This window comes from Ictalurus furcatus, chromosome 12 (genome assembly GCF_023375685.1).
Source record: "Ictalurus furcatus strain D&B chromosome 12, Billie_1.0, whole genome shotgun sequence".
Classification (NCBI taxonomy): Eukaryota; Metazoa; Chordata; class Actinopteri; order Siluriformes; family Ictaluridae; genus Ictalurus; species Ictalurus furcatus.
The window spans coordinates 10,825,712-10,849,921 of NC_071266.1; the positions used below are offsets into that span (position 1 = coordinate 10,825,712).

Genomic DNA, 24,210 nt, shown 5'->3' on the forward strand with positions numbered 1-24,210 from the left:
CCGTTATTGTGCTAATCACGGTTGTTGTTGTGAATTATTTGGAAAGCCCCGGCCTATTACTGCCTACATTAACTGTAATCACACTAAGTGATTGGTTGGCGAAAGGTAAACCATATTTTGTGCCTGTCCGTCTCCGGTGTTGCCATAGAGACCCTCATGCTCTGAAAATGTTTGATCTTTGTTTAAGGAAATATTTGTCAGGACTGTGTGCGTTGTGTGCACAGGCAGATACATCCATGTGTCCTAGTTCACGCCTCGGGTGTTTTTCCGCGTTGTGTAAATGTTCCTTCGGGGGGGTTTGTAGTGAATAAGATCAGTGAAATTTCCAGCTTAGGAGTAAGCCAGTAAACAAACACGACGTCAACAACATGTGGAAAGTAATGACGCGCTGTTTATTCCGTTAGAATTTTGTGTCGGGCCAGGACAAATCTTGGGAATTTTGCACGAGTGATGAACGACGTTCTTCCGAACGATATTCCCTCAGTTGGTGTTGGAGGACGATGGAGGTCGAGAGCGCTGTCGCTGTCTTAACACACCGCTTTCGAAATTTCCTCGATATCATCATCTAACTACTGTGAGCTCTCGCGCCCTGTGGATGGGGGCGGGGTCATGCTGGAAGAGGCCACTCCCACCAGGACAGAAATGTTTGTTTCATCATAGATGATGCCTGATTTTGGAGAGTAGAGAAACCATGCCAGCAAAAATAAATGCCCCCCCCCCCCAAAAAAAAAAAAACACACAACAAAACAAAACCAACCACCACACAGCCAACAGCATAAAAGCCACCATTTTACTTTTTTATTATTTATTTATTTATTTATTTTTAAATGGCTTGTTCCTACTCTGTTTGTTAATTAGAGGTTTGTGTAGATCTGTAAATGGTCCTTCCTATGGCAAGTGAGGATTCACTCTTCCTTAAACTTGTTCCCAGTCTTTGGGATAGAAGGGTCACGACCTGGTGACCTTTGGGACGCTGAGTAACGTGGAAACTATTAGATAAGAACTGATGGATAGAAGGAGGGATAGAGAAGATGGAGGAAGAGTAGAACAGGACATGGCCTCTGTGCCTGTCTCTTCCTGTGTGTGTGTGTGTGCGTGTGCGTGTGTGTGTGTGTGTGTGTTTGTGCGCGTGCATATCTGCCGATCCATCAGCATTGCTCATGGGCGAGAGTAGTTAGTTGATATTCTGCGGATGGCTCCATCACTGAGATCTAATAGCGTGTGTGCGTGCGTGTGTGTGTGTTTGCTGCAGAGAGAGCATAGCAGCCCAGGGGACAGGCAGAGAGTGTTGATGTATAACGATACAATAACAAAGGCGTGCCATAAAACCGGTGTGTGTTCTAGCATGGCGGAACCTCGGCGCGAGAGTCGAGTCCACTAGGTTGCGAGACACAAGCTTGTTACACAGCTTTCTAGAAATGAGGACTGTGCTATCAGTACTGAATCGTAGACCTACAAGGCCTCACGAGTTCTGTCGATGTTGTGAAGCTTGTACCGAACCGGTGTATCGCTAGAAAACCGTCCGCTCCAGAGAAACAGCACTTCGTCCCTGAACAGGGGAAGAGGGAACGTGCTTTTCCAACTCCATCACCCAGACATTAGGCAGACTGTATGCAGAGAACACACAAATGCATCCGCGTGCATCGTGCTCAGCTTAAACCACCGCTCCGCTACAACCTGAATTGAAACAGTGAAAAGAGTCATTTTCCTGTTAAACAAATCGCCAGAGACGCTGGCCATTTTACAGAGTGTAGAAAGGGCTGTGAATAGCCTTGTAAATCATAGTGTGTCACACACACCTGTGTGTGTGTGTGTGTGTGTGTGTATGTGTGTGGACCTGTGATTCTTCTCCACTTGAGTCTATCACAAGTGAGTGAATTGTTAAACTGACAAAGAGAACAAACTGTGCCAAGGCTTCTGCCCAAATCTGTCATTAACATACAGTCTGGGGGGGGGGGAAGATGCTGTGTGTGTGTGTGTGTGTGTGTGTGTGTGTTATAAGTGTGTGGGTGAGTGGGTGTGTTGCATCGAATGACTAGTGACTGGTTTTAAATAGGTATATTGTTTGGAGTAAGTGAGATGTAAAAGGAAGAGTGGCAGTGTGTGTGTGTGTGTGTGTGTGTGTGTGTGTGTGTGTGTGTGTGTGTGTGTTTGTTTCTAACCGCTCTGATTTGATTGGGTTTGACAGATATGGAGTCTGGAGAGCGACTGGCTTCGCCTTCCTCCACCCCGGTCTCCGTACACACCAGCTCATCTTCATCTTCATCCTCAGTGTCCCCGGCCTCCAACGCCAAGAGCAGCCTCAACCACGGAGCCGCAGCCTCGCTCGCCGCCTGCGGTAAGAACACACACACACACACACACACACACACACACACACACACACACACACAGCTTGAATGTAGCATATTGAGTATACATTTGCACATTTTGTCTGATACTATAAATATAACACTCTTACCGTATGTCCATCTGCATAGTCCTCTGTGTGTGTGTGTGTGTGTGTGTGTGTGTGTGTGTGTGTGTGTGAGAGAGAGAGAGAGAGGCCCTGGTCTCTGCATTCCTGCTGTTAGTATAGTGTAGTGGAAAGCGCTCTGACTGGATCCTGCCATAATTACTATGTTATTGTGGAACATGTGAAAACACCTTTTTCTCCCAGCCAGGCTTTAGCGCTCACAGCTTTGGCTGCAAATTGAAAAGCTGCCGCATAAATGAGACTCCGACAATTAACTAGGCTTTTGTCAGGCTGCTTCTGCTGGCGAGTGTCTGAGAGTCGCTCTCGTCTTCCCTGTCGTACACCCTTTCCTTTCCTTTCCCTTAGGTTTCCTTTCCTTTTTCCTTTCCATTTCCTTTCCTTTTTCCTTTTCCTCACTTTTCCTTTCCTGTCCTGTGCTATAGTTTCCCCTTCCAGTTTCCTTTCCTTTCCTTTCCCTCAGTTTTTATTTCCTTTCCCTCAGTTTTCCTTTCCTTTTTCTTTCCTTTCCTTTCCCTTAGTTTTCATTTCCCCTTTCTTTCCTTTCCTTTCCCTTAGTTTTCCTTTCCTGTCCTGTCCTATAGTTTCCCCTTCCACTTTCCTTTCCTTTTCCTCAGTTTTCCTTTCCTTTCCCTTAGTTTTCATTTCCCCTTTCTTTCATTTCCTTTTCCTAAATTTTTCTTTCCTCTTTCTTTCGTTTCCGTTTTCTTTCATTTCCTTTCCTAATTTACATTTTCTGTTCCTTTAGTATTCCTTCCCTTCCTCTCAGTTTTCAGTTCTTTTTTTTCCCCCTCTCCTCTCCTCCGTGTCTTCACCTCTTGTCCACTCGGTGTTGAATCAGTGTTTCCTGACACTGTAACTGAGATTGCTTGGTGAGAATATATGACTCGGTGTCAGCTGCAGTGTGTAATTTATTCTCTTGCTCTCTGCAGCACAATATATTTTTCATCCCTGTGTTGATTGTACGCGTTCCCCATTAGATGCTCATATCGACCATCTCTGCAATCTACGCCCGTTTCTGTACGTGTGTGTGTGTGTGTGTGTGTGTGTGTGTGTGTGCTGCACTTGTGCTAGCCTCAGCACAGGGGCGCCAAGTGGAGCTTTGTTAAGAGGATCCCATTGTCTCTGGGGGACAGTGGCCTAAACAGGATGTCGTTTTTATCGGCACTTTAAGAGCACGCCGGCCTCTCTGCTGTGTTTCTCATTTCTACTGACATTTTAGATTGTCAAAAAAAAATGTAAATATTTATTTATTTATTTATTTATTTATTTAATACGGCCTTCAGGAAATGATAGCTGGAATTTTGCTGTTCTCATGAATACATAATGGAGCATAAAAGTGGACCTACTGTAGTTTATAGAATGTTAGATTTTTTTTTTTTTTAAAGTTAAAACTTCACTTAAAGTCAGGCTAAACTGTAGACCATGTTTTAATGAATCTTTTAAATCCTGAAAGAGTCCAAACATTCTTGGATTTCTTTTAATAAACAATGGAGCTGAATAATAAAAGCCTGTTTATATTTGAATGCTAATCCAGGCCATGCAGCATCAGTGCTCCAGGGGAAGGGGGTGGGGCATGCATGGCTGGGGGCGTTGCTAATTAGCATATTCATATAATGTGGTGTTCTTGGAGGAAGTATGAGAAAAGGCTTTTTAGTCTAAGCCTTCCTCCCTTTTCCTTTTCACGTCTCATCCTTTCCCTTCTCTGCCTTTCTTTTTCTTCCTTTTCCCTTCGCTTTCTAAAAATAAAACGTCATTTATGTTTTAATGGAAATGTAGGCCATGCAACATCAGTGTACGAGGGGAAGGGGGTGGGCCATGTAGGTTGGGGGTGGGGTGTGTCTAATTTGCATATTCGTAGAATGTGGAGTTCTTGTTAAGAAAGTAAGAAAAAAGCAACTGCGTGAAACTTTCCTTCATTTTCCTTTGAAGACAAAAACACTTCCCTTCTCTTTATCATTCTTTTCCTTTCTTTTTCCTTTTCCCTTTCTCTTTCCCTCTCTTTTTTTCTCTTTTCCTTTTCCTCACCCTTTCCTTTCCTTCACTTTCCCTCCCATCCCCTTTTCTCTTCCCTTCTCTTTCTCTTCCTTTCCCCGTCTTTTTCCTTTTCACTTTCTTGTTCCCTTTCTTTTTTTTTTTTTTTACTTTTCTCTTCTCCTTTTCACTTCCTTGTCATGTCATGTCCTTTCCTTTCTAAAAATAAAAATAAAAGGCAATTATATTTCAATGCAAATGTGGGCCATGCAGCACCAGTGTACCAGTGGAAGGGGGTGGGGCTTGTAGGATTTGGAGGTGTCTTCTTATTTGCATATTCAAAGAATCTGGGTATCTTATAAGTAAGGAAGAAAGCTGTTTTTTTTGCAAGCAATTTTTTGTTGAACAAAATCCAAGTTTTGGGGACTTTCACCTCGTCTAACAGCTGCATCGTTACCATCCTACAAGTGTTGTTTTTTTTGTTTTGTTTTTTGTTTTATTTATTTATTTATTTTTCTCAAGCATCCGGCCGAGCGAGTCGTCACGCCGGCAGAGACAGAGGCAGGTCTGCTCTGAAATGGAGAAGACGTGAGCATCTCACAGGGCTAAAATGGAGAACACATGTCTGCGCTCTCTCCCCCTCAAACACAGGCTTGGCAATTAACTCCAATCTGTCGGCGGCGGCGTGATTGACGCCAACAAAGGGCACGTTAATCCCTCTGCTCTGCATCCCACACGATTGGGGCGAGGAGACGCAGCGGTGCATTCTGAGACGGCCCCGTTTGTCACAGTGAAGGACGCAGAGGAAGGAGGGGACACTGATGGTTGATTGTGTGTGTGTGTGAGGGTAACGGGGGAAAAAAAAGAGTGTAACTGGGAAAAAAAATGTGAAGGAAGACAAATAAGGGTGCGAGTGACAAAAATAGATGGCTGGAAGGATAGCGGGTAATCCTGTAATTCTGCTCTTCTCTCTCTCTCTGTCTCTCTCTCTTTCGATGTGTGATTTAATTATCAGCGGCTGAAAGCGCATTAACACGAGGCGGACGCTTTTTCGCCATTGCGTGTGTGCGTGCGCGTGCGTGCGTGTCATCCGGAGTGAATGTCAACCTTTCCGGAGAACATTCCCGTTCATTTCTCTCCACGTCTGCACTTTCCCCCTTTCTCACTCTGTTGCGCCGTCGCTGTCGAATTCTCGATTCTGATTGGTCAGACGGTGTCGATTCGTTTCCTATAACAGCGGCTCTGACAGTTCCAAATCACAGGTTTATATTAACGTGCTGTTATCGTTTCTATAGTAACAACTGTTGACTGTCACTGTATGGTGACGCTTCCTGTAAGGACATGTTTAGTAATGTTGAACATTAAGGAAGGAGTCTCCAGTGTCAGAGATAGAGACTGCGAGAAGGTGTGAGTGTGTAGGTGTGTGTGTGAGAGAGAGAGAAAGAGGGGAAAAAAAAGAGTCTGAAGCTTGTAAAGTGAGTGGTGCCCACTGGGAACACTTTCTCCTCCACCACCCATCCTTCTCCACCGTCCACACACACACACACACACATCTGTTCATCGTCTCCTCCCAGTTGCAGCAAAAAAAAGCCTCTCTGTATTTCTCTGTCATCACTTTTTCCCTCCGCCCAAGCCGAACCTGACCTGGCACTCACTGCTGCTGCTGCCGCTGCTGCTGCTGGAACGGCTGCAACTGGGACCCTTTTTTTTTTTGTTTTTTTTTAAAGTGCGCTCAGTAATGCAAATTGAATTTATATGAAATATGTGGTGCACAAATTGTACCTGACTCCTGGAGGAGACATCATCCTGCCAAAAAAAAACAAAACACAAAAAAAAACACACACTCCGATGATGATGATGATGATGATGATCACAATGAAATCACTCCGGTGATTTAACGCATGATGTGTTTTACAAGAGCAGGGATTGAATAAGTGCGATGGCTCACTGTATCACTTCCAAGGGTTTTTTTTTCCTCCCTATTCGTTTTTTTGATCATAGCTTTCGGTCAGCGTCTGTCAGCAAGCCTGTGATTACATTAAACACCACGTACTTATCAGGACTGTTGCATTCGAAACTCGCCCATAAAAGCCACATCAATGCGCACAGAGAGAGAGAGAGAGATCTCACTCTTTCTCTCTGTGTGGAACTAATGGCATCGGCGCTCCCTCCAAAAGTGAATTACGCACTGGGATAACAGCTTGTGTGTGTGTGTGTGTGTGTGTGTGTGTGTATGTGTGTGTGTGTGTGCTGGGGGCTTTTCACCCCTCCTCATCTGGCATAGAATTGTGTGTGTGTGTGTGTGTGTGTGTGTGTGTGTGTGTGTGTGTGTAAAGCTGGGAATCTGCATGATAAATTTTCCGTGTGCGGAGTCTTATCCGGGCTGATCCCGGTCTCCTGCTCGCACCACCATGTTCCCATGAATCCCCGGGAATCTTTCAACCTGCAGAGTCACGGTTACCGAAGCTGATTGTTTTATTCTCCTACAACAAGCACATCATCCTGAAGAGTTTTATTCCTCTTACGCTACAGGAAACTTTCGCCTGTTACTATTTTTAGCTTGTTCCTCATTCCGTTAGTCCGGCATCTCAAGAACGAGTGGTTGAACGTTTGTAGGGTTTCTATGGAAATATCATCATAACCAGATGATGAACTGATTTAGAGTTTTGGCATCGATGCAAACCGGGTCAAGGTCACAGCAAGGTCAAGTGTCTGAAAATTGGACCGTGTTTTTCTTCAGTAGCCTCCTTCCCTTTTTTTTTTTGAAGAATCTTTTCTTCCAATCACGTACATCAGCTGGGAGAATCCCACGAGTGCGTCCATACTGAGACTTTCCCACGCAAAAGTACAGAAGAGTTTGACTTTGTGTAGATGTTCCAGTTTTGTAACGTAACGCTGCTGAACTGTAGTAGAAATCGTATGTGACGGCGTCTCTACACACAGATCATACTGACTCATGAGTGTTTTCTGTTTAAGGTCCTCTGTTTGGTGTGACGGGAAGCGAGCAGCCGTTCAGCGTGACCTCGGTGACCTCGGTACCCAGTGCCTTCCCCGTGATGGCGCACCCTGCCTTCGGCCTGCTCTCCCCCAGCACGGCTCGCCCCGAGTTCGGCGGTCTCGGAGCGCTGGGGGTCACCGCAGCCCTGGCAGCGCACCCACAACTAGGGGCTTTCACAGGTCAGCCATTTTCTTCTTATTTTTTTTGCCTCATTATATACATTCCCATACAAAATGATGCTGGCTAACAATCCCAGGAAGCGAACTTGTGATTCTGTGGATAGATAACGTTTATTCAGCTTAGAGAATTTTAAAGCGAATCATTCTGTTACTGTAGGTATTCTGAAGAGGTTCGGCGACATTACAATCAAAAGAGCACCAGCATAAAATCAATTATTATTCAAATGAGCTAAATTCCTCCCACTCTATCAAATCCTCAGGTTATCAGTAGGTCAGCTTTTTCACCTCATGCACGCAGGAGCAGCTTGTCAAGATATTTAGCCTTTCATTTGAGCTCCTGTCCTTTCAATTTTGTTTTATTGTTGTTTTTTTTTCTCTAAATTTGCATAACAACAGATGACCTCACTTTGGTGTTTGTGTGTGAGAGAGAGAGAATATAAGCATCAGTATTGTGTAACTCTTTAGAATGTATGTAACGATATAACTAACAATACATCATCATTATAATTACAATAGCAAAAACAACCTAGTAAACGAAAGTGGCGTGCAATATGGATTTTTTTTCCTGACCAATCAGAATCAAGAATTTGACACTGAATTTGACTAACATAACGACGATCGTGCGTTTCTCCCGAATCCCAGAGTGGTGGAGAGCAGCCGAAGCTCACGGGCGGAGTACAGCGGCCTTCTTCCCTCCTTTCCTAGGCCTGCCCCCGCTGTTCGCCCCTCCCCTTCAGAACCACGAGGCCACGCCCTATACGTCCAAAACCCTGAGCAAAAGCAGCCAGGGTCCTAAAGGTGAACAACAGCAGCACGTGTCTGTGCTCTGAGTTTACAGAGCTCAGCACTGTAACACAATGCCTAATCAATGATTTGTGCAAATAATGTCGGATATATAGAGAGCTGGAACTGCGTAGTAATCCGGTTTCGTAGTTCAGAAAGGGTCGACGATAATTCCATTTCATGTGTGTTCAGTCTTCCTAATTTGCAGTAATTATTAACTTGATACACTCTGTTATTCAGTTTCATGTGAAGTCAAACTGAATTTCAGCTCAGTGTTTTAAGCAGATCCGTGCTTTAGGGCACAGCGAGGTTGATAAACGTGTTTGGTGCAGCAGCTGTGTGTGTGTGTGTGTGTGTGTGTTTGTGTGTGTGTTTACTGCATGTGGGGGGAAAAAAACTAATCTGTTAATGATTTCTAGGCAAGTGAAAATATCTTGCATGTGGGCTAAAATATCAAACCTTTCTTATTATGATTATGATTATAAATGAAACAGATTAATCCCTAAAATAAATCCCAAAGAATCTACCCACACCCCTAAAAAAAAAATATGTAGCTTCGACTATTTTATATCCTGAAATGAGTTTAAAAAAAAAGTTTTTAAAATATATGACTATTATTCTTTTCAGTGTAATCATTATTATGAAGATAGTGGCACTTGCTAATCGAGTATTTTTACAGCACTAAATTACTAGTGCTCTAAACATGCATTTTAAAATGAATTCTTAATTAATATAATTACTGTACTAAATAGTGTTGGGATGCATTTGAATATTAATAATATTCTGTCATTTTATACAGTGATCCTCAGCAGTTGTGCTGCACTCATACACTGTGTTCATATCACAAACGTGCAATACAATTACTGCATCACGTCTCTCATTTGTGTGTGTGTGTGTGTGTGTGTGTGTGTGTGTGTGTGTGTGTGTGTGTGTCTGATGTCAATCCCAGGTGTTAACGGAGCTCTGAACGGCAGCGTGGTCTCTCCATCCACGACTAAAGGCAGCGCGTCCGTGTCGTCCTCGCCCGCTCTCAACACCTCCAGCGTCAAGCCTCGCGCCCGCAAGGCCTCTCATCACAGCAACAGCACAGAAGAGCTCCAAGAGAAACCCTCTCAGAAACCGAAAGAGAAGGTAAAAAAACGAACAGCGTACATCATCATTTACAGCTTTTCATATTGTCCCTCGTCTCGTCGTTTCTCGTCTCATCGTTTCTCGTCTCATCGTCTGGGGCTCAAAAGAAGCATTCCGTGCAGTTAAAATGAAAGCTCGGCTTCGTCGGACGATAAAAATCACACTCGGATGGATAGCGAAACAAAGGGTGCGTCTCAGTCAGCTCTCTAGTTCAGCAGTCAGGGCACTGATCAGGGTGGCGGGCGTTTTAAGGGCCGTCTTAGTCGCGATGTCCTTCCGGTGCACTGAAACATTCGCTCCCTAAAAAAACCCCCACAGTGCGCCAGAAAAACCAGGGAGCATCGATGCTCACTATGTTCCCTTACTGGAAATGACATCATGCATCTCAAGGAAAAAAAAAATGGCGGACAAACTCTCAGCCAACTTCGTCTACAAATTAAGTAAGTAGCTTGTTATCGTTGTTGTGTCTCTCATGATTTCTTACGTTAGGGATTTTTAAGTTTATTTGACGTCCTATAATATGGTTTGTTTGAGGTTAACGCCTTCCAAGTGTTTAATTATTTTAAAAAATCTACTAGCTGCTGTAGACTACGCTCCTGCTTGAAGTGGCATGACAAACACGTGTGATTAAGCTAATTTCAGTGAAATTATTCAACGAATTTACATGACGTTATATAATGTCAGAAAGATATCAGTTCTGCCTGTTGTTGATAAATGCCAGTGGTGACATTGCTACATACAATGCGAAGGAGAAATTGAGTCATCAGTATGAGCCCCAACTCGTGTACGCCATATACTGGTTCACTAGCTAGGGAGCTCAATGAGACGCACCCAAAGAGAAACACAAGAAGTCAAGACACTTGGACTTCCTGCTAGCAAGACTCGCGAATAGACTGGAAGACAGAAATTGTTTCTAGACATTCTGCCACATTTCTTCATTTGTTGTTGTTGTAATTGCAGTCCGTTGCAGTGGGAATCTGATTATAAATACATAAATCTCAAGTATTGCCGTGCTAAAACCGGCTCAGTAAAAGTTTATGACGTGCGTCTGTCATGCTGCGGCTACAGTAAAGTCCTATTTAATCACATCTGAGATCATGCCAAGCAGGACTCGTTATGCACATTAACAGGAATTACGGCGTGCGATCGTGTTGTGAAACAGCTGCCTCAGTGTTTTAAATGTCTTTTCTTTTTTCCCAACATTTGCGCTTTGGGTCACATGATCAGCATTATTATTTTATTTTAAACCAAACATGTACTGAAGAGCATGGTATTGTAGATTACTGATCAAGCACAGCGCTGGGAATCTCTTGATTCTGATTGGTTAGTAAGCAGCTCTGACCGTAGTCTTGGCTGTACTTCAAATCACATGTTTTATATTTTAAATTAGTTGATATTAATGTGCTCGTTCTACTAGGTTATAGTTATTATACAGTTATAGTTATAGTTTCAGTAGTAACAGCTCGTTCAGACGTTTTGAAAAGGTGACGTTTTTTTGTAAGGAGATGTTTATTTAACAATTTTGGAAGGAGTCTTCAGTGTCAGTGCTTTGTAACAGTCAGAGGTAAAGTTTCCTTCGACAGAGGAGACCGAGGCGTTCCTGAGAAGATGCAGTTGTTTGTAGCTGCTATAGTGTAAGTGAGAACAGGATCTAACTTGTTTCCGGGTCGTTCCATGACGTTAAGTGTAACTGTAACTGGATAAAAACCTATGACGTGTTCTTTAAAAAGTAAAGATAATATTTGGCAAATTTCTGTGGTGTAAGAGGAATAGATCACTTGCCGTTATCAACTTCATAGTGGTAACAGTAACTCCACTACATCGCGCCACTCGTCGTTGGTTATTTTCCTCTAACAGCACACCCCTGAGTGTTCGAGCCCGTATTTAATTATTGGCGTGTTGGTTGGTTGCTGTAGAAACCGCGTAAGAAACAGACAGAGGGATCTGGCATGAGCGACAGCGAATCAGGATCATCTTTGGACAGTGACATCGAAGGAGTGAGCAGCAGTGACCTGGATGACCTCGGCGAGGAGGACGACGATGACGACGACGACGACGACCAGAGTAAAGACAGCGAAGAGTCTGAATCTGAAAAAGAACGACAGAAGAAAAAGAAAGCGAAGGTTTGATCCGTGTCATTTTTAAATGTACATCGTATTGTCCTGATTCATGACTTAACTCAGCATGACTAACCAGATTTTCTTTTCTCTGATTCGTCCTCAGACTGCAACCGCGAACCTGCGGCCGAGTAAGAAGGAACATTCTAGACCCGCGGAAGTGTGGGACCTTCGGGAGGGCAATGCCCGCTGTCAGTCCTCGCCGCTCGTTTCCAAACCCAGAGACAGATTCGCACAGCCCACCAGCGTCATCCAGTCCACCGGCCTCGCCGTTAACGCCAAACCGCTGCCTCTGATCGGCCAGTCGCAGCATGACTCCTCCCCTCAGCGCCTTAGCTCCTCCTCTCCTCGACCCCTGCCCATCACCTCTCATCAGCCACTCCCACTTTCTCTCTGCTCCTCCCCTAAACCTCTGTCAGTCCCTTCTCCTCCCAAACCCCTCCCCCTGTCATCCTCTCCTAAGCCACCCCCTCTGAGCCCCTCCCCCAGAGCACGGGGCTCCGCCCACAAGTCTCAGGCGCCGCCTCTGGACTCGCTGAGCAGCAGGAAGCTTCTAGAGAGCTCGCTGTCCCACATCACCGACTACAGACTGAAACAGGTGGGCGTGTACACTGTCAAGCTTATCTACGAATGACATGCATTAATCACATGTTCGTTTCATTGTTTTAGTTTTTCGTTTTTCATTCGGCAGAAAAGCAAACGAGCTCGAGCAGTTTCTCTGTGTAGCGCTAAAGCCAATTTTGGATGAGGGGTTTCAGGACACAGTTGGTATTCAGCATCCGTCTCTCTCTATTGACCAGCCTCATTGAAAAGGTCAGAGAGAGAGAGCGAGAGAGGTGGCTGAAAGAGCTGCGCTTCTCCATGCTCTTATCTGTAGCATTGGATTCCCCACTGCGTGATTCAGTTTTGTAAATGAAATGCGGTTGGCTTCATGAAAAAAATTGCTCCTCCAAAAGCCAATGAGCAATTAACTCCACAACTTCTTACTCCTAGATTCTTAGCAAATGAGTGCAAAAATGGGTTTATCCCCACCCTTTCTTCTGTAAGCATGAAATTACTGCTGAAGAGGCTAATACCCGTTCATCGTAATCGGCTAAAGTGGTTTTTATTGCACAATTATCGTAACAGTCTAATATCGGCCTGTGCTTTTGGGTTTCATTCATTTGAAATTACCATTCAGACGTCAAACAAACACGTGTTTACCGACGGGAGCCGGGAAACAGAACCCGAGCGACACAGAAATCTAGAGCCATTGAGCAAACTACATTGAATAGAGAGAGTGTTTCTGTGCTTTTTTTTGGGGTTTTTTTCCGCCCCCGTGGTGAGTGGCGCTTTAATGGCGGAGACACTGCGAGCGACGTCTGCTCTGGACTCTTTTGTTCCCAGAACTGATGAGGAGCCAAACTGAGTCACAGCGCGCAGGCCATCATGTTCCACACACTCCACATTCACACACACACACACACACTCACCATCAGCGCCTATGCCACATGACAACCAGAGCAATTACCACATTTCCTTCCAACTCCTCCCAAGTCTTTTTTTTTTTAAATGCTTTATTTTGTCTCTCTCTGTATTCTCTCATTTTAATCTCAATCTCTGTCTGTTTTCTCTCTCTCTCTCTCTCTCCTTTGATTTCTTTTTTTTATCCAGTCTTTACTCATGCACGACCAGGAGTTCCCACTCCAGCTCAAGAAGCAGCAGGACCTTTACAAGACCTCAAAGAGTTCCAGGGTCGTGTCCTCCACTTCCTCCTCCTCTTCTTCTTCTGTTCTCCCTCCCAAATCCACGTCGGGTCGTACCAAGCCTCCGGCTGCTCAGGTCATGCCTGCGTCGCCGAGCCTCATGCTCACTCAGACTCTCCTGGGTCTGGGCCACACTAACGGCATCATCCAGAGCTCCACGCAGGACACCCCGCTTGCGCTCACCACCAAACCTCGCTCCGACCTGCCCGTCAACCTCAGCACCGGCGGCAGGAAGGACATGTCTGTGCCCGCCCCTTTACTCGCCCCGCTGCCTGCCCTGGTACCCGCATCTGCCCTGCCGGCGCGACCTCGCGCCTCCCGCAAAAGCAAGACGCCCAGAGCCCTGGAGGCCTGGAAGGACGTTTCCCAGAAGCACTTGGTGAAGTCCCTTGTGGATCTGTTTCACCACGGAGGCGGGGAGCAGGAGACTCCGGGCAAGAAGGACTCGGACGAGTCGGGCGAGGACGACGACGACGACGAGGATGACGATGTGGACGACGAAGAGGAGGATGAGGAGGACGAGGATGACAGTCTCTCAGGTTTTTGAAATGTTTGAGACAACATTTAAAGACCCTACATCCATGTAAATTAGGAGTAAAGTGACAAATCTGACTTTACGTCTCACGGCTTTAGTACCTACCTGCAATCGTAAACTTGTAACCGTGGTTTCAACTTATCCTAAGAAAGCAAACATGATAAATGATTAAAACAAAACTAACATCGCTGTAGGAATAAAGACTCCCAGAATCACTTGTTCTTTTGATATTTATCTTTTCCACACCTATTCAGGAGCATTTTGTTTTTATTTCCTCGATTTGTCTCTCAGAGTCGGACAGCAACTCGGACAGCGAGCTGAACGGCTCGGCGAGGAAGAACAGGGACACGACGGAGACAGAGACTGACGGCGAGAGGACGCCATTGAAGCTCGGCAAAAACCTTCCCTTGCTCGCCTCCGCCTCCGCCAATTACAGCCTGCCTGACTGCTCGCCGCTCAACCTCCAGGTCATTAAGCCTGCCGGCGTGGCCACGCCCACCATTGTGAGCAGCTCCGGTGCCTTGACCTATCACAGCTCGCCTTCCTCGTCATATTCCGTCGGCACCTCTCCAGGTAATCTCCGGGAAACTCGAGCGTGGAACCGCAGTGGTAGCTCAGTGGTTAAGACTGATTACTGATCAGGAGGTTGTGAGTTCAAACCCCAGTATCGCCAAGCGGTCACTGTTGGGCCCTTGAGCAAGGCCCTTAACCCTCAACTGTTCAGATGTATAAATAAAATAAACGTAAGTCGCTCTGGATAAAGGCGTCTACCAAATGGCGTAAATGTAAATATGTGAATGGGTGTTTTTGAGCTCGCGCTGTCAAGTTCAGCTGACGAGCTCTCTATTTATAGAAGGCTGAATTGTAGTTGTAGGCATCTGTGTTGCTTTGGTTGTTAATTTATTTTTTTCTCAAAATGAACACATTTCCTTCTTAATCTCGTTATCTCCCCTGCGCACGAGAGCCGGTCGATATAGTAAACGCAGTAGCTAATGAGGACTGTGTGTGTGTGCGGTCGTGTGCGTAGTTTACAGTAACCTCCGAGCCATGTTTGGTTGAACCTGTTGGCTCGGGTTTACACGCTCATTATGGCTGTTTGGCTGACTCCGGCTTTTTTTTTTTTTTTCCCAGGGAGATTCGTTAAACAAAATACTCACAAATCCAACAAACATGTCAAGCCTGTGGGTTTGTTGTTGGCCGAGTTTCAACAGCAGGAAGAGCACTTGTTGCTCTCTCACTCCCACACTGTGTGTGTGTGTGTGTGTGTGTGTGTGTGTGTGTGTGTGTGTGTGTGTGTGTGTGTCGGGAGTGTGTTTGCTCTGGCTTTGAGGAACGTGATGACTCAATGTCAGAGGAAGAAGCTTTTAGGACGGTGAAAAGCTAATGGTGTGAACGCCATATTGACTGCAATTCTCGTTTTCTGCTGCGCCAAGCTGTTCACTTTGCTGCTCGGGGTGTATGTGTGTGTGTGTGTGTGTGTGTGTGTGTGTGTGTGTGTGCGCGTGCATGTGCGTGTGTCTGTGTGTGTTTTTATATCACGGTAGGGAATATCTGCTTTCACACGCAAACTTTTTTTGTTTGTTTTTTTTGTACTAAAAAGTCACTTTCATTTTGGTTCCTGAGGTTAGGGTTGGATTTAGGTGTTGGCATTGTATTAATAATTAATTAGAATGTCCTTACACGGATAGTAAAACAAACCTTTGTGTGTGTGTGTGTGTGTATGACTGAGTGTGTTTTAGTCTAATTCTCTCTCTCCCTCTCTCTCTCTCTCTCTCTCTCTCTCTTGTGTTGTAGGATCTGGAAAAAGGAAGCGTGTGATGAACGAGGATGATCTAAAGACTCCTTTAGAAATGGGGTATGTGTAACAGCATGACTCAAACACATCTCTCTCTCTCTCTCTCTCTCTCTCTCTCTCGTTCTCTCTGTGTCATCCATATAATTTCCTCAAATTACATTTACTTTTTTGTTACCATCACGCTCCACTCTAGCTGGCGGAGAGAGACCAGGATTAAATCCGCCGGAGGTCGTCTCCAAGGAGACGTGGCGTATTACGCGCCCTGCGGCAAACGTCTGCGGCAGTACCCCGACGTCGTGAAGGTAACCTCCGACCTCCGACCCCTCCCGCACTCGCTTTTAGTACCCACAAATCCCCCAGGAAACCCGAAAAAATAATAAAACAAACCTTCCAGTAGCTTCCCCGCTACTTCCTCCAGCCTCCCTCCTTCTCCCCCCTTACTGTGTAGTTTAGCTTTGCTGTGTAGTGCCCAAGCTTTCAGTGTGCTAGTACACTTCCTGATGGCTCTCTGTCTCACCAAACGTCATTATTATTCTCTCTTCTGTAGTATCTATCCAGATATGGAATAACTGACATCACACGTGATAATTTTAGCTTCAGTGCAAAAATAAGGGTTGGTGACTTCTATGAAGCCAGAGAAGGACCCCAGGTGAATGCCTTTCATCTCTCTCTCTCTCTCGCTCTTTCTCTCTCTCTCTCTCTCTCTCTCTCTCTAGAGATCTGTTTTTTCTTTATTTTATTTGTTTATTTATTTTTGGTTGTGCCCCCCCCCCCCTCCCTCAATCTCTCGCTCTTTTTCTATCACTTTCATCTTGAATCAAGAGGGCAAGGATTTCAATTTGAACCCGATTTGATATACAGACTAAAAGTCCTCCCCTTATGTTATACTGTAGGAAGCCATGTGATAATCAGCTTTCATTACCTCCACAGGGTGTTCTGTTTCTGTTTCTGTTTTGTGTGTTGTGGTTACGTCTGAGATTTATTATTTTCGTAAAAATATATAGTCTCTAAAATTGTTTTGAAAAAAAAATCTCTCTCTCTTTTTTTGCACTAATATCTTTATATATTATAACTTCACCAGTCTGTACTTTAATGTTATCGCTTAATATTAATGATGGTGTAATAGTATGAAGCAAACGTTTGATGGACCTCCGTGCTGCGATCTGATTGGTGCGTTTGCTCGTGTCACGCCCCCTCAGGGTCTGCAGTGGTGCCCGCTGAGCGAGGAAGAGGTCATACCGCGCATCAGAGCCATGGAGGGCCGCAGGGGTCGGCCGCCTAACGCCGAGCGCCAGCACGCTGCCGGCGACAGCGAGGGCTCCGGCTCGCGCCGCAGGAAGGGTCGTCCGCCCAACGTGGGCCACACGGAGTTCCCCAGCCCCTCTGAGGCCAAGCTGCTCCGCAAACTGGAGGCTCAGGGTAATGCTAACACCACCGCCTCAGCCACCCACCCACACTGAACAGACACGCATCACAGAGCCTTCCGTAACCTTCCGGTTGTGTTTCAGAAATCGCTCGGCAGGCCGCTCAGATGAAGCTGATGAGGAAGCTGGAGAAGCAGGCACTTGCCCGAGCGGCTAAAGAAGCTCGCAAACAGCAAGGTACAGTTAAAATACGAATATAAATATTGGCACCCTTTACATAAAATAACTTTTTTCCGTTGGAGTAATTAGGAAAATGACTGGTCTTTATTTTTAAGTAAGCAACCGATCAAGCAAGAATGTAAGAAAGAGCATGCTGTATTTCTCAAAAAACATTTCTGGCAAAATCACTGACTGCTTAAGATGAAAATGATCTTTAAGTGAAGTGGCCCAGTGCTGTTATTTAATGCTGAATGGGGCGCCAATATTTTCAAAACCACACACCGAATTACTATTTCGCGTATACTACCGACCTAAGAATACTACTTAAAGTGCTTCTACTTTGAATACTGCTTAAAATACTACTTGAGTACTATTTTTGAATGGTGTGTTTAAATGTTTGTTTTTAAAATAAAACCATCCATGCGTCCATACTCCGTACCTTAAAGTTCAAAAGATGCCAAATTGCTTGCTGTTCATTTAAAGGATGCCAATAATTCTGGAGTTGACGGTAGCTGTAGACCGCAAAACGTTTTCAAATTTTAAAAAAAATTAATTCAAAAAAATGTTTTTGTTTGTTTTAGCCATCATGGCTGCAGAGGAGAGGAGGAAACAGAAGGAGCAAATCAAGATTCTCAAACAGCAGGTCGGTGTTTCAGCCAAGCACCGCAACACCTCTCTCCTGTATCCAAAATGGCAGATGTTTCCTGCTCCGCATTCCTTGTTGTCTGTATATAATATATATAATACATAAACACACACACACACACACACAGAGAGATAGAGAGAGAGAGCGCGAGAGAGAGACATAGAAGTAGGCCTTAGAAGTAGGAAAAAGTTAATCGAGTTCCTCGAAACTTTGTTCCCTTCGGCGTTCGTGCCAGTGACTGACAGAGTCGTGTCCTCCACTCTGCACTAACCTCCCAGAGTTTTGCTAATCCTGCCATTTGCGGCCTCGTTTAAATGCACAGCGGCGCTTTCAATTAACACACACCCTCTCTCCTTCTGTCCGAGCAGGAAAAGATAAAGCGCATTCAGCAAATCCGAATGGAGAAGGAGCTCCGCGCGCAGCAGATTCTCGAGGTATGGACCGACTCTGGGGGATGTGGAGGAAAAAAAAAAAAAAGAAAAAGAAAAAAAAAGAGCCAGAGATAGAGAGTTGAAATAAGCTTAACATTCTGCAAATACACACTGCCACCGCACACTCTGCGTCTGTTTAACATGGAGCTCACACAAACACACTATGCCAGAATTGCTCTCTAGCATTTTAGGGGTTATGACTCCTGCATATTTTTTTTTTTCCCAGACTATCGCTAAATTGGTTTTGGTGGACAGTTTTTGAATATTAAATTCGCTGCCTCCTGTTTCTCAGAGCACGGTTAAATTAGACATAAAAGATTTTTTTTTTTTTGAACAATAACAGGTCTTGCATAAGTAGAAGGGGGGGGGAAAAACAATGTTTACTTTTCGCACCCAATTATAGAAGCCTGAAAAGTGTTTTAGCAGAGCGAAATCAAATTGGAGCTGACACGGTTGGCAAACCATTCCGAACGGGATTTCTTTCTGTTTGTAATTACACATTGAAATTTCCAGCTAATTCTCAGACGCTGGGGTTTTTTTTGTTTCTGTCGACCACCCCCCCCTCCCCCCCCCCCTCCCCTCCTGCTGCCGTTTGTCAGAACGAAGGGGAATATTGAATAATTTCAAAGATCCCTGGGTTGATTCTGACAAGAACTGACGTACTCGTCGCAAAGGTTCTCAATCACTGACTCAGTGTTGCGTATCTCTCCGATTAGCACAGCCTCCAAATGTCATGTAGTGAATAGCAAGCAGCAAACACACATACATACACACACACACACACACACCATCCACTGCAGTTTGTTGTGCTGTTATTAAGTGAGGATCTTTTTTTCACACTAACGCACATCGATCACAACGACGCGTAAACAAGGCAGCCGTCGCAGTGCCACGTTTTAATTTGGGCCTTTCTGCTTTTCACTGTGTGACCTAGACCTGTTTTTGTATCGGCAGGCAAAACGGAAAAAGCGGGAGGAGGCTGCCAATGCCAAAATCTTGGAGGCGGAAAAGCGTTTAAAGGTCAGTGTGTGTCTGTGTTTCGAGGGCCTTAGCTCATGGCTGGAGATCCACAACGGTCTTGAATCGTTCCTGATTCACCTCTACAGAAAATTCTCACGGTCTGAAATGGCTGAGGAGAAATCACATGACTGGAAGTACAATGCTAACATGGCGAACAAGTCATGGAAGCTAGTAACTACCAATTAGCAACCTGGAAACGTGGTTCAAACTGTGTTGCTTCGCCTGAAATCTGCAGTCAGTTGATTCTTATATGTGCAAGGTTTGGAAAAAAACAAAACTCTTTCTGAGACAAGTGAAGTGAACAGGCACTCTCCGCCCTCTCCCGCATACTTGTACGCTCTCAGACATGTACTGTTGGCTAGCGTTGCTTTGACTGACGAGAGAGAGGGTGACGCCGGTCTGAAAACTGCATTTTTCATTCGTAAATCAACCTGCGTTTTAAAACCGCTCGTCCACACTGAAACGTCCCCATACGGCGCATGCGTCAAAACGTACGAGGCTTCAGCCTGCGTCGTTTCCGTCAGGCGTTTCTTTAAAAACCGTACAACGTGACCTTAATCTTTAACAAAAGCTATCGAACTGAATATCAGGCACAACAACTGCAGTACAACATCCTCCCTCATGTTTGTTTCGAGTCGAATGGGTCACGTGACCGGGTCACCTGACTAAAAACACATAATTGTGTTTTGAATATTTCTGTTTTCGTAGCCCACGCTACAGCACGAAACCACCGTTTTCAAACGTATCCGCTTGGGAGAGCGTTTTCGAAAAAAACGCCAAAACGTAGAGAAAGTGAACAAAGATTTCAAACTGATCCGGATTGACGCGGACGTAGCTTCAGACAAAAGATAACGAAGTCGGGTTTTTACTTCAAAAACTGAAGTTAATTCGCTACAAATTGCACCTGAGACTACTGATGCGTTTCTAAAAAGAAAAGGGCTCGTCCTGGTAAATAGAGACTTTGCTTAGTTTATTATTACTGTGTACTGCTCTTTGTGCTAGATTTGTTTTAGGTCGGAACATTTAACGTTCATATTTAATATCCGCCTAAGACTGTTGCACACTGCTGTATATGATTATCACAGACGAAAAATAGTTTCCTTGCACTGATGGGAAAAAAGACGTGTGCTGGAAAGTCATTTATAATGGAAGTCGAAGAGGCAGTTGTTTTGGGTGGAGAGTCGCAATAACTGTCCACTCGTTCACGGTTGATCGTGTCAGTATTGCGCTATCATTTTTTGTTTGTAGATTAAGTAGAAGAGAAATGGAGTCAGGATTTCACTTTGCCTGATGGTTATTTGTACTTAGCTTGCATTACAGCTCTGAATTAAAGCCAAAGAAGCTTCATTTGGATTCCAACCACATCTAAGTTGATCAAGTGTGTGTGACAGAGAAAAATGTATGTGCGTTGTTGTTTTTTTACTTTAACAGAGAGACTATTAAATTACAAGCGGACGTTGCCTCTCGCCTTGCTGTATACTGTTAATAACTAAATAAATAATAATAATAATCTGGGTTTGTTTATGCCTTTTACTGTGTTTGCTTCTTCTTGATAAGTTTTCAGACTGTGTGTGTGTGTGTGTGTGTGTGTGTGTGTGTAGGAGAGAGAGATGAGACGGCAGCAGGCTGTTATACTAAAGCACCAGGTTTGTACCACTTGCATGCTAATTAACTTATTATTATTATTATTATTATTATTATTATTATTATTATTATTATTATCGTAGTAGAATTCTTTTTTGTTGAGACTCACAGAAGGAGAGATGAGTACTTAATGTACCCCTGAACTCTATACAAAAATAGCTATAGTATGTAAAACGGATTTCAGGGCGGGGCTATGTTCTAGCTAAATTAGTGATGTCACTAAACAAGCGCCATGCTTTTGGACCAATCATGACCGGTCATTAGAGGATGATGTGGTATCTAGTTGGGTAATTTAGCTATTATCGATAAACAAATTAGTCCTGGTTGCTATGGTAACATATTCTGGCTGCTGTTAATAAAATAAATAGCTTGAACTCTGACTGGAATCAGCCTAATTTGCATATTCATGCATATTCGTACATACTAGAATATTCAATTGTGTAGAAATGTAGACTTTTTTTAGTTTCGTAGGCGTTGAAATTATCATCATCATCATCAGGGGTACTTTAAGTTGATTTAGTCTTTAGATTTGTGGTCAAATGAACACAGATGTTTGGAGAGCTCTGTCTCACAGTCTTTCGTATTTCTCTCTGGTTAATGTTCATGCTTTTGGGAGTGGGGCTCAAATCTCAAATCTCTCTTTTTTGGGGGGGTTTCTGTCTTTGGTTTTTTAAAAAAATTCTGTTATTTGTTTCTTTTCTTTTTTTTTTCTTTTTTTTTTCTTCCTGTCTTATAATACTGTGCCAACTCTCTCTCTCAGGAGTTGGAGAGGCATAGACTAGATATGGTATGGGTATGTTTAATCTTCTGTACATCTAACACTCGCATCGTGAAACATGGTTGTGATATGGTTGTCATAGCGGCACTTTGTTTTTTGTTTATTTGTTTGTTTTGTTTTGTAAGTGTAGCACTGGCTGCTGTCATAATACATTTTCCTCTGCATGGCTTTTTCAGCGGCATAAAGAAAAGAAAGAGAGTGAATAAAAACCACACAAGTGCATCGTCCACATCCGTGTGTGTGTGTGTGAGTGTGCGTGTGAAAGAGAGAGAGACAGTGAGAGAGTGCTGGCTCTAATGCAACAGGTTCTGTGTGTGTGTGTGTGTGTGTGTGTGAGAGAGAGAGAAATGCTTGGCGAGTATCCACTTTCATTGATCAAAAGTGAGTGCTGTAACCAAGCCATTCGTTTTTTTATTTTTTTGCACATCCACATACCATGTGTACATGGCATCTGTACGGTCTTGATCATGGTTGTGGTTAGTGACTGAGTGTGTGTGTGTGTGTGTGTGTGTGTGTGTGAGGTGGAGTCTTGACCCAGATATAGTGTTTGTGCTACGGCATCTGTACCGTGGATGTCGGAGGTTAAAGTGCAGTGGCGGTTCTAGGCTGTAGTTCAAACAGGTCATTAATCACTGACCTAATTGTTAGCATAACAGTTATAATAGTTAAAAATTCTGAGGAAAGACGCTTTTCTGTAGCGTGCTCCCTTATAGATGTCAAGAACTTTGTGTTTGACCTGATATTAACATCCGTCTCGGCTAAAAGTGTCATGCGGTCCTAGGAAAATAATCAGTGAGGTGAACCTGATGTACACAGAGATGAATACTCCCATGTCCTGAACCTTTCCTGGAATAAAACACTTTGCAGTTCTAGGAAAATCTTCAGCGCTGTACTGGTTACTGTTACCATCACAAAGTTGATTGTTGTCCTGGAGTGTTTTATTCCTCGTGCACCACTGCAATTTTGACAAACAATAATAATTAAAAAAAAAAATGTGTTAATGATGTGTTTTATCCATTTATAGTTGCTTCTAATGTTGTGGAACATTCCTGAAACAAGTTAGTTCCTGTTCTCACTTGCGTTATAGGAGCTATAAACAGTCGTTCCCTCACCAGCCTCGATTTGTTCCGTTCTCTAGATGTTAATAAGACAAAAAAAAAAAAACGCAGATTGTGAAACCGCAAAGAAGCGTAAACTCTCCGTGTCTGTGCTGAAGATGTCGGAAAACTTTGTTACAGCTTTACCTCTGACACTGGAGACTCCTTCCAAAGATGTTAAAGAAAAGTCTCCTTATGGAAAATGAATCAACACGTCCCGGCCAATCAGGATCGAGAATTTGGAAATTTGACAGGAAGTACAAATATTGGCTTTAACAAATTTAGTGGCATGAAAGTGAAAATGATTAAATGTACTATTACACTAAGTTCAATCAATTTGTTTAAAAAAAAAAGTGCTTTTCATTAAATCCACCGAGACGGACGTTAACACCAGGGGGTCTGAGATTTTTTTTTATCCAGGGTTAACAAGAACCCCTCCGTCCTCATCCTGGACTCCTCGCCCTTCCTAGAACTGCCACTGTTACACCCCGAGAACATCCCTGCACGTTTCTCTCCATCCTGTGGTCAGATATGAAAGTACATCATTTATTCAAATAATAATAATTATATAATAATAATAATAATAATGGAAACTAGCTCTGTTTAAGGATCCTTCGAGCTGTTTGTGATGAAACGAAGTAGCAGTAGGGCAGCTAGGTGCAAGCTAACACTCTGCTGTCTTTCCCCCTTTGTTTTAAAAAACAACAACAAACAAAACCAAACAAAAAATGCTGTCGAGCTGCTAAATTAGCGCTAAGCTAACTCCAGATGCACTGACTGCTTCCCCTGTCTGACCCGCTCATCAACACCTGTCGCTTCTCCTTTTGTGTTGCGTATCGCTGTTCCGTAACACACGTTCACATGACTGTAAACCCCATCCTGGCCATGGCATTGTGAACGAATGAGTGTGTGTGAGCGCGCGCGTGTGTGTGTGTGTGTGTGTGTGCGTGTGCATTTGGCTGTCTCTGCCTCGATCTGTGCAACATGCTACACCACGCTGATCACTGTCGTCTCGTCTCTGCTCGATCTCCTCTGTTTTCTCTCTTCACTCTTTTTTTATTTTAATTTTTTTCTTCCACTTCCCAAATTGATGATCGCATCGATTCTCTGATTTCAGGAGAGGGAGAGAAGGAGGCAGCACGTAATGCTGATGAAGGCTGTGGAAGCCCGCAAAAAAGCTGAGGTATGCACGTTGAAAGCGAAATAAACCTCTACTCCATTCTCTCAGCAGTTCTCGAGCAAGTTTGAAATATTCTCTGACATCCGACATCTCCGCGACTA

The 24,210-nt window shown here is 44.1% G+C and overlaps 1 protein-coding gene across 15 annotated transcripts in view; it reads left to right on the plus strand.

The window, feature by feature from the left end:
- Positions 1–24,210, plus strand: part of baz2ba (bromodomain adjacent to zinc finger domain, 2Ba) — a 97,858-nt gene that overhangs the window by 58,677 nt on the left and 14,971 nt on the right. For 2 of the 15 annotated variants that reach the window (XM_053637935.1, XM_053637944.1), the window contains exons 3-21: positions 2,189–2,338; positions 7,424–7,624; positions 8,267–8,422; positions 9,357–9,538; positions 11,455–11,661; positions 11,762–12,253; positions 13,309–13,939; positions 14,227–14,508; positions 15,730–15,790; positions 15,924–16,032; positions 16,278–16,379; positions 16,930–17,149; positions 17,239–17,331; positions 17,895–17,956; positions 18,328–18,393; positions 19,345–19,410; positions 21,012–21,056; positions 21,815–21,847; positions 24,047–24,112. In XM_053637935.1, the coding sequence (XP_053493910.1) occupies positions 2,191–2,338; positions 7,424–7,624; positions 8,267–8,422; positions 9,357–9,538; positions 11,455–11,661; positions 11,762–12,253; positions 13,309–13,939; positions 14,227–14,508; positions 15,730–15,790; positions 15,924–16,032; positions 16,278–16,379; positions 16,930–17,149; positions 17,239–17,331; positions 17,895–17,956; positions 18,328–18,393; positions 19,345–19,410; positions 21,012–21,056; positions 21,815–21,847; positions 24,047–24,112 (3,222 nt within the window). In that variant the 5' untranslated portion in view covers positions 2,189–2,190. The remainder of the gene's footprint in view (positions 1–2,188; positions 2,339–7,423; positions 7,625–8,266; positions 8,423–9,356; positions 9,539–11,454; positions 11,662–11,761; positions 12,254–13,308; positions 13,940–14,226; positions 14,509–15,729; positions 15,791–15,923; positions 16,033–16,277; positions 16,380–16,929; positions 17,150–17,238; positions 17,332–17,894; positions 17,957–18,327; positions 18,394–19,344; positions 19,411–21,011; positions 21,057–21,814; positions 21,848–24,046; positions 24,113–24,210) is intronic. The other 13 variants (XM_053637936.1, XM_053637950.1, XM_053637937.1 and 10 more) reach the window with 9 other exon arrangements.